The sequence below is a fragment of the Acytostelium subglobosum genome, assembly GCF_000787575.1.
Source record: "Acytostelium subglobosum LB1 DNA, scaffold: scaffold6, whole genome shotgun sequence".
Classification (NCBI taxonomy): domain Eukaryota; phylum Evosea; class Eumycetozoa; order Acytosteliales; family Acytosteliaceae; genus Acytostelium; species Acytostelium subglobosum.
In genome coordinates, this window is record NW_012236532.1 from 797,463 (window position 1) to 814,079 (window position 16,617).

Genomic DNA, 16,617 nt, shown 5'->3' on the forward strand with positions numbered 1-16,617 from the left:
TCATTGTCCCCTCAATATGATGTCCATGGGCAAGTCCCTATCGCTCGACTCGACTCGATATCTAGAATTGTTTATTATTATATGTTACACTGTGTATTGATTAGGATTGGCTCGACGCTGGCTGAGGTGTTGTGGTAGTGGCGGTGGCAGCTGGTGGAACAACAGCAGCAGTAGTAGTAGCAGCTTGTTGCTGTGCCTGCTGTGGCTGTTGTGGCTGCTGTTGTTGCTGTGGCTTAATTGGCAACAAAGCACTCTTATCGATATTCTTTATCTTTGTCTCCAACCTCTTTGTATATTCATCAATCAACTGAACAGTCTTCTCGAGATCGCCTACATTCTTATCGAGCTCATCAATCTTGTCCAAGTATGGCATGAACTCCTCGTCTAATCATCGACAACAACATGTCAGTAAGTAATTCAATTCGTTTGAATATCGTCAATCACACGAGTCTTGCATGCTTACACTTCTGCTTCAGGTCGCCCATGTACAGGGTCAGACCCTTGGTGATCTCATGCATATCCTTGTACTTGGCAGATGTAACATCATTCATCTGAATCAACAAGTTGTAGTCGGCAACAGTAGCTACATCATTGATGATGATTGATGAGATGAATGAGTGAGTGAGTCGAATGATTGATTGATTGAATGAATGAATGAGCATATACATACCTGATAGCTCTGAACTTAGATACTTGGCAACCTTTGTAAACATCTCTGATGTGGCATCCTGGAGATCAGCCTGTGGAGGCAGGTTGGGAGTGATGATATCATTGGCAGCCTTTTGTTGATTAGTAGTATCTTGTCCAGTGCTACTATTCAATGATGAAGTGTTTGCCGATGCTGTCGAAGAAGTCGATGATGACAATATATTGCTGCTTGCTGGTATCCTACTCTCCATTACTATTATTTGTATATCTATAAGTATGCACGAGATTGAATGAATGAATCAAAGAATGAATGCCAAAGATATTAGTACATGGACTTTTCAAAGGGGTCCCCCCTTTGCAATTTACAACTTTATTACATTCATCCATTCATTCATCATCAAGATAGTTGTAGTTATACAAATACATACATACATACATACATACATAATATATGCAGAAGCTTAACACGGTGATTGACACCTTGGTACCTTCACAATCATTGGTTGGCCGTGCCACATCCGATAACGATCAACCTACACCAGGTTACATGTTTGTTGACCTTCAGAGTATGTTGTTGATGTCATATGAATGATCGAATGAATGATACTAACAAGATAGATTGATTGATATATAGATGAATCCAATCAGTCGGTTGAGAAATGTCAACAGATATTATCACAATTGTTGAATCGTTTGAAGAAGGACTCACCTGTTGTCAAGCTGAAGTGTCTAAAGTGCATGAAACACTTGGTACTCAAGGGTAGTGCAGTGTTCAAACAAGATTTATCAACATGTTCAGATCATCTACAACAATGTACAAGTATGAATCTGTTGACCAATCAATCCATTCATCAATCACTCACACATCATTGCCCTCACTAGATTATAGAGGTCAATTGGACCAATTCCATGGAGATGCTCCATATGCTGCAGTAAGGGAGGAGGCCAACAAGTTATTGAACTTGTTGTTTCAATTCACATCGACTCCTACTCCTCATCCATCATCATCATCATTATCATTCACACAGACGCCACAGACTGTGGTTCAAGTCCAACCGAGGACTCATCAGCAACAACAAAGCAATGGCAACACAACATCATCAACATCATCATCATCATCATCAAACAACCGAGTTATAGTTGGGTTTGGATCAAATGGATCAATGACAAATGCACCATTGCCACCTCAATCAAAGTTGGACAAGGTTGTAGAGAAGATTGGCGCGGTCACTGATAAGCTACACGGCAATCACAATAATTCAACAAGACGACCAACATTGAATGATGTTGACTCACGACCATCCATTCCAGTGCGTGACGGCACACATCTAATGGGTTCATCACCATCATCATTATCAGACCATGATGATGTTCATAGTGCACCACAACAAGACATTATTGATGAGATCATTGGCAATCATACTTCAACTACATTATCTTCTACATCAATTGCAAGATTCATTCAATATTGGAATGAAGTTGGACAACAACAACAACAACAACAACAACTGGTGATACTCGATCAACTGGATGCCAAGACACAGAGCAAACATTGGCAGATCAAACAAAAGACATTACAACTGATAGAAACACTGATCAATGATGGACAACAACAAACTTGCACAATGTACTTTCAACAACATTCACAATCTCTCATCAACTTATCGACATCATTACACAAGTCCATCCGAGAGAAATCCAAACAAATCCTCAAGATACTTGGCATCGAGATGCCCATCGTCCTGCCCACGACCAGCAGCAATAACACCAGCGGCGACAGTAGTCCAATCATGGTACCTTCTCCGCCAATCGATCACAAGAACAACATGTTTGAATTTGACGAGCATCCATCTTCGTCAAGCCCTGGCCGTGGCATTGGCGTTGGCCTTGGGCTTGGCTCACATACCCCTCCTCCAACATCTCCTGGAATGTTTGGAGGACTTTCAGTCGTCAATGTAACCAAGACAACCTCACACAATCACACGTTATCCCCAACAACATCATCCACAACCACCACAAACACTACATCGTCCAGACATCGATCGTACAACAACAACAACAATAATATCCTGGATCTTGATCTTGATCCACTGTACATTGGCAATGGTACATCATCGCAGCGCACCATTAACAACAACAAACATAACATAGTTAACTATGACCTATTACTTGGCGAATCATTCGCCATTGGTGATTCCATTATACTTCCAAACAACAACACCATTTCGCCCAACCCGATCACAATTTGCGAGGACAACAACAACAAACAATCGACCAATCGTCATGTCATCGTTGGCACTGTTGACGACCCATTCAAGAACCTTACCACATACGCCGAGAATAAACTGAGTTGAGTCAAGCGAGACCTCACTTACGCACTCTTTTACACTGTTCAGTGTCATGATGGTCGCACAGAAGCAACATGGATTGTATTGGATTGTATTGGTTGATGACGTGCAGTGATCACACTTGATTGTTTAGTGGTTGTATGGTTTGTGATGTGCAAGGGCAGAATGGACAACAGAGGCTTTTTTTTGATTGGGTTGAGTCCAAAAAGAAAATCACACAAAAAAATAATAATACAAAATAAAATTGGAAAAACAATCAGAAGGAGAGGTCTTTGGTTTACAACATTGTTTTTAGAGAGGCATCACTAAACAAACAAAGGAGAAGGGGTGCATGACGTGTAGACTTATTAAATTATTACATCGTGATCAGAGATAAAGAGAGATAGAGCACACAACACATCTTTTTTTTAAAAGGTATCATCATCCAAATCCTTCATTCATTCATTTGCTCATCAACATCATTCAGCGTAAAGAGCAAAGAGCAAAGAACAACATTGTCTAGTTCCACTCATTTCACTCATTCACTGATTCTCTGAGGTAGGGCATTCATTCATTCATTCGCTCATTCATTGACTCTCATCACATCACCATCGCAAACACACTCGCTCAATCAATACGATCTTGATTCCAACCGTTACACGACCCACACACCTCATTCTTTCATTCATTCACATCCCCCACACACGACACACACGATACAACGGTTACTTCTAAACACTCTTGTTGTTGTTGTGTTTGCAAACACGCTGTCTATCATTCATTCACATCACATCACATCACATCAATCATTCATGCAATCACATAATATATACATATATATATCAATAATCTAACACCTTGTTTCCAATGCTTTCGCATTGCGCGCACTATCCACAGACAATCAGACAGACAATCAGACAGACAACAGCACAACAATTTTACAGGCATACAGATAGACACAGACACAGACACAAAGATACACAACAGATGATACAGACTGATTGTTGAGTAGAGTAGTCTCATTCATTCAATCATACATATAATATAATATATAAGCAATAGCTTAAAGCTACAGCTAGAGCGCCACAGTAGCAGCAACAGCAGCAACAGCAGCAACAGCAGAAACAGCTAGAGCTATAGCTATGAACTTTACAGCCCCACAAATGTCGGGAAAGATTGTGACGGCAACGATGGAGTCACATATCACAAACCTCGAGTCACTGCTGGCGAGGATGGAGGACATGATGCACGAAGCAGACTATAAGGACGTGACATTCACCAAGCTGCGCAAACGAAAGAATGACAAGGAGGAGAAGTTGTTTGTGGCCAAGATCAACAACTTGATGCGACACCTCATCGAGTTCAAGGCCGATCGCTCGCTCGTGCACATCTTTCATCTGCGCTTCATCCATTCGTGCACGCCCATCCGGCGCCAGCGCCTCGCCAAGATCATCGCTCAGCTGACAGAATATCTGCGGATCATCAACAAGGAGTCGCCATTGATTGTCAGCAACCCCAACAGCAGCAACAGCAGTTTGGGCGGCCAAACATCGTCAGGCCCCATCTACGAGATGTCTGGCTCGATCACGTCGACTGGCACCTCGAACAGCACCAACTCACCCAACTCTGTGCCATCCAGCGCGCAAGGCCACGACTCGTCAGTGATGGAGAACCTGACGCTGGCCGGCCTGTCCATGTCGTTGCACAGCAATGGCGCGTCGGCCAATCCCTCGCCCATGCACATGTCGCCCAATCTGGCCGCGTCGCCACCCTCAGCCGCCTACTTTGTCAAGGAGGCGCCAGAGGTCAAGATGGCGCGCGAGCTCTACGACTATCTCACATCGCATCGTACCGATCCCGACAACTCACTCATTGGCTGCGAGCTCAGCTCGTCGTTCATCGACGGCCTCTTTAAGTTCCGTTCACAGCACTCATACAACAAGCGATCGTTGGTCAGGATGATCAAGAGCTGGGGTGCGCTCAAAGACGAGTCGCTCATCAAGGAGGTGCGCAAGATGTCCGCCACACTCAATGGTTTGGACTTTAAGCGAGGCGAATTGGTAGTGGTCGACCTTGGCAATGATGGTATTGGCGGCGGTAGTGGCATAAACAACAGTAATAATGGCAGCGGCAATGGTGGAGCGGATGACGACGACTATGTCTTTGACATTGATGATGAGCCTGCTACCACAGTAGCACCAACTTCCAACAAGCCACACAACACAAGCAACATCAGCATTAACAGCAACAACAACAATAACAACAACAACAACAATCACAGCAACATATCAATCACAAACAAGAGTAACAGTAGTTTGAGTCACGCGCTAGACGAGTCCATCGAGCTGAGCAATCGACCAAATGTATATAAGTTTGCGAGATTCGACGACGAGCATCTGAGCCGCAGTTGCAAGATCTTCACGATACCAACCGAGGACGCCAAGACGTCCACGACCATCGTGAACAGCTCCAACGTCTACAAGCTCAGCCCCGAGATCGTTGAGCAGATCCGGTCGGAGAAGAACATCGTCAAGCTGATCGTCGACCCGTCCATCCCCTTCAATCTCAGCCTGGCGCAGCGCGAGAACGACCTCTTGTATCGCTACCTCGAGTCCAAGGGCGTTGAGATTAGCATCTTTGAGCGATGTCGCAGCAACCAGACGTCGTTCGCCGAGATGCCCGCCATCAAGAACTGTCGTCGCGTGATGGGCCAGCTCGAGAACAACCTCAGCCAGCTGCCCCTGCTGACGCAGGCCATCCAGTTTGCCAAGCAGGAGTCCAAACCATTCTTGGAGACCACGCGCAAGACCTGCTTCTACATCCCCCTGCTGATGCAGATGGAGGAGATGGCTAAGAACATCGAGGCCGACCGCGAAAAGAAGATCAGGACGCGCATTCAACAGCTGATGACCTATGTCGACCTCAACCTACAGAAGCTGATGGAGGAGAAGAAGGAGATCCTCGAGGGATCGGCCAACAACAAGCTGTCTCAATGGTGGATGGCTATAAGCAGGGAGGAGGTCGAGTCCTTCCTCCTGAAGCGTCAATTCGACTTCAACGCCGTTCCACAAGACTACATGGAGAAGCCGCCACAGAACATGGCAGCTGTCCGATTCAACCTTGATCTGCTACACGACATATTGACCCCTAATGTAAGTGTAGTCCGTCACTCCCCTGGGCTGTCCAGTCCAAGACCTGGATACTAACTACCATTCAATCACTCACAGGGAGGAGGACAAACAAAGTCTAGCGTGCAGTTCAGCAAGACGGTTGTGGAGAAGCTCGTCCGCGACGTGTATCCAAAGATAGAGCTGTTTGTTGTAAAATGTAAACTGGTAGTATTGGATTGTATTGGCGCTTTTGACGTGTCGCTGGCCGAGCTCGAGGCCAATGGCATGCTGGATATGGATCGCCTGCGTCAGCTGTATCTGATGCACAAGCAGAACCTCGAGCGCCAAAAGTGCTCGCATATCGATCGCATCTTCAAGGACATCGAGTACCTGTTGGACATGCGCCGCCTGGAGGACACGACCAGCCCGACCGAGAAGCGTCTGGACATCGTAACCATCAGCGGCATCACGTTTGGCAGGCTGCATCGCCTGGAGAACGAGATGAGGACTGTCGTCGAGCTGTGGAAGCACCTGGAGACATCTCCATCCAGCAGCAGCCCGCCTGTCCTGCATACCAAGAACTCATTCCTGAACTATATATCAAAGTCGACTCCGCAGCTGCCCACCATGATATCGGGCGGCAGCCACGCCTCGGAGCAGCAGTCGACGGCTCCCCAGAAACCGCTGCCGCCAACTCCCAAGAAGGGCTCCAAGGAGGACAAGCGATGGAATGAGCCACTCAAACCCATTGCCCGTCTGCCTCAGCTGCTCAATCAACAGAGAACCAAAACACAGCCCCTTCAGCACCTCAACCGCAGCGAGCTGTCGCACAGCAGTGGCAGCCTACCGACTGCCGCTTCGATATTCAACCTGCAGCGCGACATGAGCAACTCGTCGACCAAGAGCAGCTCCAGCGACTCTGCGTTCAGCGAGGACGCTCAAGAGCAGTTCCAGTCTGACATGTAATGTAATACCCCTTCTCTATCTATCTAGAGCTCTCTTTCGCATGCGCATTCGCTGCATGTGCGTGCCGCGCGTCTTGTGTATTTGTTATTTGTCTTTTCCAAGTTGAGGCTGGTCATCTGATCAGAGGCCAAAGACGTACTCTGATATCTTGGAGAATATTGATGGATTGGAGGAGGTGTTTGGTTGATTTGTCGAATACTCCATTGGGTCGTAGTTGCTTCTATGTGGAGCATATGCCTCCAACTCTTTGAATGGAACTTGAGCACTTGGTTCTGGAAGTGGTCCAGATTTCTGGAAGTCGTGTATGATCAAGTTAGCGCGATCATTAAATCAATAAACCGAACAATCAAACAACTGAGCACTTACAATGATGTCTTTGCAGGGAGTTATACCAATCATATAGTTGCCATGTATCAAACCATTCTTTGTGAGTAGGTCATTGGCTACGGATTCTGATTCGAGTCGGATGTGTATCCAGTGAGCGTTGGCATGTGGATATTTAAGTTCGACAATGTGTGCATGTGTCTCGATAACGTCCAGTATGACATCGCTACTGGCCAGTGGGAAGCCAAATACTGTCACCCATCGCTTATCATACTTGTCGCTGTAGAGATGTTGACTGTCTGCCGTGGGCGAGAAGTAGTTGGACGTGGTCTGAATGGATGATGACATCATTGGCGCTGTTGCTCCTGTGCCAGAGGCCACCATTGTAGAGTTGTTAAAGGCTGATAGTGACAGCTGCTGCTGTTGTTGTTGTAGCTGCTGTAGTTGCTGCTGTTGTTGTTGCTGCTGGGGTGGCGGCAGCGCCAGCTGGTGCAGCGAGTTGGGTTGGCCGGGCGTCTCAAAGAATGACATGGTGATGCTCTGCGAGGTGGTTGGTAGTTGGTTGTTGGCGCCGTGCACTGATGAGAGTGCCGATGGGCTCGGGTCGTCGTATATCGATGTCTTGGGGATGTAGTCTTTGTTGATGAGCATGTTCTGCTGTTGTTGCTGTTGCTGCTGCGAATAGTTGGACTGCGAGGGGTAGCCTGAGAAGCCAGACTGACGCATCGAGTTGTACCCACCACTCTTGACGTTGAACGGCGAATATGGTGTCGACGGGGAGTGCTGCATCTGCTGCTGAGTGTGTGGCGGCGAGGTCGTCAGAGAGGAGACGCCAGGGTTCTCCATGATGGGCTTTCGCTTGTCTGTGCTGGTCGACAGGTCCACGCGATCCTGTGCAAAGATCCTGCTCTGTATGTAATGTTTATCATTCTGTTGTTGTTGTGATTGAAGTAGTTGTTGTTGTTGCAGTTGCTGCTGTGGTTGTAGTTGTAGTTGTAGCTGTTGTGATTGTTGTTGTGGTTGTTGCTGTTGAGATGATAATGATTGAGTTCCCATGCCCATGCCACCACCGCCAAGAGAGTATTGACTTAGTGGTTGAGGACGTGATGTCATTGAGAACATGTTATTGCCGCCATTGGCAGTCGTACTTAAAGACGCCAGTGATCCATTGTTCGTTGTCGACGATGTAGCAGTAGAGCCAATACTACTATTAGCTCCACTATTGAACTGACCAAGAGATGTTGATCCCAATGATGATTGATTAGGGTTTGGAGCAAACATGTATTATATTTATATATATGTATAATTTGTTTGAGTGAATGAATGACATTCACATGAATGTTAACTTGAGTTCGTCTTCAAGTTGAAAACGCGCCACTTTCTTTCTTTTCTAATTCATGTGGTCATCTGGATTGACACTTGTCCAGGAATGATCATTCTTCATTAGAGTCTTCAAGAAAGTAGTCAGCATCAGGTTCAGCTCGCTGTTGTGCCTCCCTTGATCTGCTTGGTTAAGCTCTCTATAAACTCGTTACTCAACTGGCTGAGTTTGTCATATATCTTGTCAATATTCTCCTGGATCAAGTTGTGGATGTCAATTTGAGGTTCAGAGCTTGTAGCTCCTCTTCCTACTCGGCTGACTTCAATTATCTTGTTCTTCTTCTCCAGCAACGATGACATTGTGTTTGCAGTCTCTTAACACTGACCTTTTGCCTCTTCAATTCAATTTAATTGAGCCAGTGACGTCATACAGTAAAGATATTCGGCTTTTCGGGTTCAGTTTATTCTCACTTTGATCTAAAGACATGATCTAAAGACAATCAAAAGGTCTACTATTTGAAGACATTCAATTCATTATAATACTTACTTAATTCTACAACATGAAATCAACAAATATATTAACTATCTTATTCCTTACTGTTAGGTAATGTATATATATATATATATATATATATATATATCCAAGGATATCATCTCCAAGATAACGTAATACTAACTAACAGTACAACAAAAAGTGTTGCATTCGCCTGCACAACAGTAGAGCTCTGCTACCAGGAGAGCTCAAATCCATTGTATTGTTGTACAACTACAAATTCCAATCCAAACAAAGATGACGTCCTACTTGGCGATTGCACTGCAGTGACCTCTTCTGAAACTGTTTCTCTCCAAGTTGTCCTAATCACAAACAGCAACTATACTTCACCACAAGTGAAGAGCAATTTAGAAGTTAATTACAAAGACTCTGGTATCCAATATGATAGTAAGTCTTTCTTTGCTGCAACAAACGTAGTTGTTATCCAAATCACTCACTCCATCCATCCATCCATCCATCCATCCATCCATCAACAGTCGACATGTCCTTGCAGAGACAGAATTTAACAACTTGGGAGAGTACGACCATTGTTGCATATCAGAATGATGGAAGATTTACAAGATATACATACTATTCATCTGTTACTTGTCTGAATTAAAAGTATTTTGGAATCTTGATTGTTGGTGGAACCATTCTAGGTCCTTAAAACACATCATCCCCAAGTCAGTCATAGAGTTGGGTAGTCAACGCCCAGCTGGATGCGGACAATACTAGACTATTCCATTAAACGGTAGAACGTCATCACGGAATGAGTCGCAAACTTGGAGAATCTTGGCATGATCGTTGGTTATAGCTGCTTGTCTAATCTGATTCCTAAAGTTGATGGTTGAGTCTAATATAGGTTTGAGTGACTCTTCCACTTTGTTGGAATTCGTCCATCCGTGATGGTCACGGCCACCAGCGCTGTTGGCCACTCCAAACACTCTAAGTAAATACGTTATGTAGTTGGCAATATTTGTGTTGATTGATACACGAGCACTCTCTTGATTGTCGGTCAAATAGATATTTGTCCGCTTGATCAAATTATTCAATTCATGCATCACATCCACCGTGTTGAAGCTGTCCAAAAGGTATAGGTGTATGTCTTTCTTGGCGGCTAACAACTGTGCGTTCAGGTCCTTGTCAACTTGCCTCCATGATTGTGGTTTGCGGCTGGATGACGAGGATCTAGTCTGATCGGCATCAATTCTAAGTACAGACTTGATCAAGTGAAAGAACTCTGTGAATATCCTCTCAAACTCTATCACATTCTTCATTGTATCGGGTCCATAGTCCAAAGGTTTATCATATCTATGAAGCAAGAACAACATCCTCTACTGTCTGGCAGTGAACTTTTCAAGAGCAGACTTGATTGATTGATTGATTAATTGAGTGATTGGAATGTTTCCAGTGATTGATTAATAAAAGTTACTTACCTTGATGGTAATATAGTTCTTGATTTCCATATGCATTCTCTGTCCACTAAATGTTAGATGTCCAGTGTGGATAGAGTAGTTGGCCCATTGATTGCATTCATGATGAGCCTCGCATTGCGCTATCACATTGTTGTGATGAGGGAATGTGAAATCCTCGCAACCAGAGTGAATGTCAATGTTTGATCCGAGTATATCGCTTGCCATTGCCGAGCATTGTACGTGCCAACTAGGTTGGCCTGGGCCCCAAGGTGATGGCCACGCCAGTTCACAATCAGTCTTGGAATGATTCCACATGATAAAATCAGTGGAGGCCTCTGCGACCACTGATGACTTTGATGGATCAAGCTTGCCATATTCATGTCCATACTTCCCGGTCTTGAAACTGTTGACATCAAAGTACACTGAGCCATTCGACACATAAGCATATCCATTATCAATGATTCTTAGAATGAATGATATTTGATCATTAATAAATAGACCTATCATTCAAAAGAATAGAGGTCTGTGAAGAATGATTCCTCCCATTGACGTGAGAGCTCAATGTAAGTGTTGTTGATACCAAGTGGTTGTGGTGGTGGTGGCTGATGATGTAATCGTAGTCGATTGGCTTGAAGAAGTATTTGATGATCAATATCATTCATACTCATAATGTATTGAACATCGTATCCAAAGTAATCCATCATTATACGTCTTTGAATATCGAAGCAAACATAAGACCTGGCATGTCCCATGTGCGGTGGTGTCTTTATCGATGGTCCACAAACGAACCAAGTCACCAGCCTTCCACCACTTATTGGTATGAATGTAGTCTATAAATATACTTAATGGTCAGTGTATCATTGGAGTGATTGAGTTGATGGAACCAATCATACCTTGTTCAATGTTAATGAGTTATAGATCTTCAGATGATCAGAGTGATGTGGTATAAGGCCTTGGGGTTGGTTTCCTGAAAGTTCTTTGTTTCCAGTGATTGCTGTTGTTGTTGTTGGGTTCGACTCAGTAGTCTCCTGACCTTTTCCAACATCAATAATTCTTTTTATTTGATTGTTTGATTGTTTGAATGATTGATCGATGGATATGATTGAGACTAATGATATACAATATTGATTAGAATCCAGTCTAAAGTGGATAGAATCAATGAATATAATGACCAGTGATCAACTGAAATAGAAATCTATGGTCCACATTTAGACAAAAGTCGAAAGAGAATTCGAAAAAATGGATATTTTGAAGTTTTTGGCCCTTTCAATCATCATTCATGTTCATCAACACACAATTCATACTTACTTATTATTACAACTAACATTTAAACATACATATATATATATATAAGTAAGGAATGCTACAGTGGAGGAAGTTCCCATTCTTTGATAAAGAGTTGGTGAAGGATGAAGGCACACAGAGTCCAAACAGTGTCATTCAAGTATGTCATCATCAATCCAATCAATCAATGAATGGACATAGTAGTAGTAGTGATGGATCATCAATCTAACTTGTTCGAACAAACATTGTTGTTATTATAACATTATTAGAAACTATCGATATCATGTATAACATCAGGCAGAGGACGACTGATCATTGGTGACTCTGAAGGATTCATCAACTTCTTTGATCGCGAGTTCCATTTGAGCTCGTTTCACGCCTATCAAGAGACAGTCAGCTTTGCTCATCAATTAAAGGAACGTAACTTCCTTATAACCATTGGATTTGACGAGTCTGGCACATCACCATTGCTCAAGATCTGGAACCTCGACAAGCACGACAAGAATGAAGTGCCACTATGTGTTCGATCAATCAAGATTGATGTCCTACGTGATCAAAAGTACATGAATGTATGTACCTACGACTTGTCAATGTCATGTGACTCACTCACTCACACTCACTCACTCAATCACGATCATTCAATCAGATTACTACACTCACATGTTTGGAAGACTTATCACAGATTGTTGTTGGATTGGTGAATGGAGAGGTGTTGTCAATGCGAGGCGATGTGTTTAGAGATAAGGTGATCAAACAGAAGACTTTGAAGACACCTGGCGACTCACCAGTGATGGGAATGGGCTTTGTGACCAAGGGCACATCGTCCCCAGTGCTCTTTGTCCAGACACTGACACACGTCTACACGTATGTGCGCGATCACGAGGAGGTCATCGACAAGATCCGACCAGAGGAGGAGAGTGGCGACAACCTGTCGTTCACAATGAGTGACGACCAGGTGCCAATCGTGGCGCGTAAGAATGCCATCTACTTTTACAACGTAGATGGCCGTGGCCCGGCCTTTGGTTTCACGGGCATCAAGTCCAAGCTGCTGTGGTTCCGTTCGTACCTTGTGGTTGTTGAGGAGCCCGGCTCGCTGAGCGGCGTCGGCTTCCCCAACGCGCTGGGCTCGCCATCGCTCAACAGCTCGATTGGACAGAAGCAGACCACCGTCAACATCTACGACCTCAAGAACAAGTATCTGGGCTTCACCGACAAGTTTGAAGCTGTGTCGCATCTCACAAGCGAGTGGGGTTCGATCTTCATCTTCACCACGGATGGCAAGCTGTACCAGCTGGAGGAGAAGGACACGCAGACCAAGCTCGAGACCCTGTTCAAGAAGAACCTGTATCCCGTGGCTATCGACCTGGCCAAGTCGCAGCACTACGACAACAGCTCGATCGCCGACATTTACCGCAAGTACGGCGACCATCTATACACCAAGGGCGACTTTGACAACGCCATCTCGCAGTACCTGTGTACGATCGGCAAGCTCGAGCCGAGCTACGTGATCCGAAAGTTCCTGGACGCCCAGCGTATCCATAACCTCACCTCATACCTGCAGGCGCTGCACGAGAAGAACCTGGCCAACGAGGACCACACCACACTGCTGCTCAACTGTTACACCAAGCTCAAGGACGTCAAGAAGCTGGACCAGTTCATCAAGACCGACTCTGAGATGAACTTTGACGTGGAGACCGCCATCAAGGTGTGTCGACAGGCTGGCTACTATGAGCACGCGCTCTACCTCGCCCTGAAACATAAGCAGCACGACTGGTACCTCAAGATCCTGCTTGAGGATCTCAAGGACGATCAGAAGGCTCTTAACTACATCCAGACACTCTCATTCGAGGAGGCCGACAAGAACCTGAAGAAGTACGGCAAGATGTTGGTGAGCAATGTACCCGAGCCAACGACCAAACTGTTGATGAAGTTGTGTACAGACTATCAGCCAATGCCCGCTGCTGGCTCTTCTTTGTCGACATCCTCAGCATTCGGTTCTCACAACAGCAACAACAACAATGAATCAGTGTCGTCGCTGACTGGACGCATGGACGAGCTTAGATTCAACAACAAGTCTGCGCCAGAGGAGTTCATTCACATCTTTGTGTCGCAGCCCGACTGGCTGACCAAGTTCCTCGAGTACATCATCCAGCAAGGCAACGAGACACCCCTCATATACAACACTCTCCTTGAACTATACCTGCGTTCCAGTGCCGAGAAGGACAGCCATCTGCGTCTTGAGAAGGCATATGAGTTCCTCACAAGTCCAAAGGTATGTGCACTGGACAAGTCAATCAATCAACACGACCTAACTCAATCTCGTTCAACAACTACATAGTCCAAGTTTGATGAAGACCATGCACTCATCTTGGCACAGGTACATAATTGGAAGCAGGGTATATTGTATCTTTATGAGAAGCTAAAGTTGTACAATGAGATTATCGAGTATCACATGGAGAATGAAGACTTTGATGGATTGATCAGAGCGTGCAAGAGATACAGTGACAAGGATCCAAACCTCTGGGTACAGGTCCTGTCATACTTTGCCACCAACAACAAGGATTGTCAGACAGAGATTGGTGAAGTGTTGATGAGTAAGTACACAACAAATGGAATGTCGTGTTGATATTACTTATTAACTCAATCAATCAAACGTAGATATTGATAAGGATAACTTGATTCCACCATTGTTGGTCATTCAGATATTGGCACAGAACAAGGCTACAACATTGGGAGTCATCAAGGACTACATCTCGCGCAAGTTGTCACAAGAGACACAACTCATTGACAAGGATTACTCCCTGATCAAGCAGTTTAGAGACGAGACTGATAAGATGAGGAATGAAATCAATGAACTTAGAACAAAGTAAGTGATCCAACTGATTGAGCATCAACATGGATGAACGAATGAACTGACCATCCATCCAATCATTAGCGCCAAGATATTCCAACAATCTAAATGTATTGTTTGCCAGAGTCCTTTGGATCTGCCAGCGATTCACTTCCTCTGCCAACACTCATTCCATCAAAGATGTCTGGGTGAGAATGAGCGTGAATGTCCTGTCTGTGCACCAGGCAACAAACGACATTTGGAGATCAAGCGATCACAACAAGAGAGTGCAGGACAGCATGACCAATTCTTCAAACAATTGGAGAGTTCAGTCGATGGTTTCTCAACCGTCAGCGAGTACTTTGGCAGAGGTATCCTCTCTTGAGGAGATGATCGATCCATTCATACATCAACTTCATTCTTTCATTCATTCGTACAATCATTCTTCTTCATCCAACCATAAACAATTGCACCAGTTGCTTGTATACTTAGACACACTTAATGAATGGTACATGGTTGTTGGTCTTTTATTAATTGATTATTATTCACCTTAGGCTTCAGAGCTACCTTGGACAGAGATGCTTGTAGTCTCCTCTAGCTCAACTGGCTCGATGGCAGCTGAGTGTGACGCCTTGGACATCTCGAAACTTGTGGCAGTGGTACTACTCTTTCCAACCTTTTGGAGTGATGGTGATAGGATGAGGATCATTGTCACGATCCAGCTGAACTCAACAAGACGACCGAATACGTTGAATCCTATCACTAGACTCAATGGCCATACTCTTGGTGCGAGGTACATCCAGAGTATGATTGCAATTGTACAGAAACTGATACCAATTGCTACAATAGATATCCTTGTAACTCTACTAAACTTGGCATGAGTATCCTCATTGAACACTCCACTATTCCTACTCGAAATAAACTTGTATTCATTCCAAATCATCTTTCCAAGGATGGCAAATGCAATACTATAATTAATTGTTTGATTGATTAGTATACTGACTTGGACTATATAATCAAGGTTGATTAACATACCCAGCGAGGAATATATAGATTCCAATTGTAATATTTGTGTACATTGATCCAAGTTTGAGAAGTAGGAATAATATGGCTATTACAAAGAGTAGTACTTGGGATCCAATTACAATCCATCCAAGAACAGGGAATACCTTTTCAACAACTTTGGAGAAGTTGACAGCATAAATAATCTTTATCCAAACATACAAAGTGTTCAAGAATGAACAAATTAAGAAGAATGCTGGAAGTGCATGTAGGAATCCCATCACAGGATTTACAAGTCTGGCAAATAATAAACCTGATCTAATTATACGAACTATTAATGAACGAGTGTAAGTAATGAGTGAGGTTAGGCTTGGAGGAAGAATGAGGACTTATACATACCAAGACAGGCCAAGATTATAAAAGTATATGAGGTAACATGCCAGCTATGCCATGTATCAGCTTTAAAGAATTGGAGATATAGTCTATATATACATATTATTATAGGGATACCAAACATTGGTATAAAGATACCTGCTATTGAGAAACAGGCCGCTTCATTACATCCACTATAAAGGAAATTAGGATCACAATAACATTTGGCATTATCTTCCATTGTTATAAATAAATATTATTAAAATTAGTATTATTATTATTACTTTAGATATATATATTGATTGATTGGTTGGATAATAAATATTGTGGTCCTCAGGTACTTGAGGAGGCTCTTTTATCCCTGTTGCTACTACTATAACAATGACAATGCGAATTGGGATTGGGCCTGGATTAATTGATTGGTTGTTAATGTGGATGTGAGAAACCGGTGATCAATAATAGAACATCACAGATAGTGATCTCATGG

The 16,617-nt window shown here is 44.0% G+C and overlaps 7 protein-coding genes across 7 annotated transcripts; 3 read left to right on the forward strand and 4 right to left on the reverse strand.

Annotated features, from left to right (window-relative positions):
* Nucleotides 1–100: 100 nt before the first annotated feature.
* SAMD00019534_036560 (hypothetical protein) lies at nucleotides 101–899 on the reverse strand (the record flags this gene model as incomplete). The annotated part of the gene is made up of 3 exons (XM_012904548.1): nucleotides 101–384; nucleotides 464–583; nucleotides 671–899. 3 exons carry the CDS (start codon nucleotides 897–899, stop codon nucleotides 101–103), a joined length of 633 nt encoding a protein of 210 aa, XP_012760002.1.
* Nucleotides 900–1,099: 200 nt separating this feature from the next.
* SAMD00019534_036570 (hypothetical protein) lies at nucleotides 1,100–3,002 on the forward strand (the record flags this gene model as incomplete). Its single annotated transcript, XM_012904549.1, has 3 exons — nucleotides 1,100–1,214; nucleotides 1,283–1,468; nucleotides 1,531–3,002. The coding sequence occupies 3 exons, from the start codon at nucleotides 1,100–1,102 to the stop codon at nucleotides 3,000–3,002; spliced, it is 1,773 nt and encodes a 590-aa protein (XP_012760003.1).
* Nucleotides 3,003–4,117: 1,115 nt separating this feature from the next.
* On the forward strand, nucleotides 4,118–7,051 carry SAMD00019534_036580 (hypothetical protein; the record flags this gene model as incomplete). The annotated part of the gene is made up of 2 exons (XM_012904550.1): nucleotides 4,118–6,127; nucleotides 6,203–7,051. 2 exons carry the CDS (start codon nucleotides 4,118–4,120, stop codon nucleotides 7,049–7,051), a joined length of 2,859 nt encoding a protein of 952 aa, XP_012760004.1.
* Nucleotides 7,052–7,171: 120 nt separating this feature from the next.
* SAMD00019534_036590 (hypothetical protein) lies at nucleotides 7,172–8,656 on the reverse strand (the record flags this gene model as incomplete). Its single annotated transcript, XM_012904551.1, has 2 exons — nucleotides 7,172–7,342; nucleotides 7,418–8,656. The coding sequence occupies 2 exons, from the start codon at nucleotides 8,654–8,656 to the stop codon at nucleotides 7,172–7,174; spliced, it is 1,410 nt and encodes a 469-aa protein (XP_012760005.1).
* A 1,905-nt stretch (nucleotides 8,657–10,561) lies between these two features.
* Nucleotides 10,562–11,448, reverse strand: SAMD00019534_036600 (hypothetical protein; the record flags this gene model as incomplete). The annotated part of the gene is made up of 3 exons (XM_012904552.1): nucleotides 10,562–10,594; nucleotides 10,664–11,014; nucleotides 11,248–11,448. Coding segments are annotated over 3 exons (585 nt in total), but the record flags the coding sequence as incomplete, so codon positions are not given.
* Nucleotides 11,449–12,002: 554 nt separating this feature from the next.
* On the forward strand, nucleotides 12,003–15,141 carry SAMD00019534_036610 (hypothetical protein; the record flags this gene model as incomplete). The annotated part of the gene is made up of 6 exons (XM_012904553.1): nucleotides 12,003–12,086; nucleotides 12,196–12,495; nucleotides 12,573–14,198; nucleotides 14,265–14,520; nucleotides 14,585–14,792; nucleotides 14,958–15,141. 6 exons carry the CDS (start codon nucleotides 12,003–12,005, stop codon nucleotides 15,139–15,141), a joined length of 2,658 nt encoding a protein of 885 aa, XP_012760007.1.
* Nucleotides 15,142–15,309: 168 nt separating this feature from the next.
* Nucleotides 15,310–16,371, reverse strand: SAMD00019534_036620 (hypothetical protein; the record flags this gene model as incomplete). The annotated part of the gene is made up of 3 exons (XM_012904554.1): nucleotides 15,310–15,724; nucleotides 15,792–16,089; nucleotides 16,158–16,371. Coding segments are annotated over 3 exons (927 nt in total), but the record flags the coding sequence as incomplete, so codon positions are not given.
* Nucleotides 16,372–16,617: the final 246 nt, after the last annotated feature.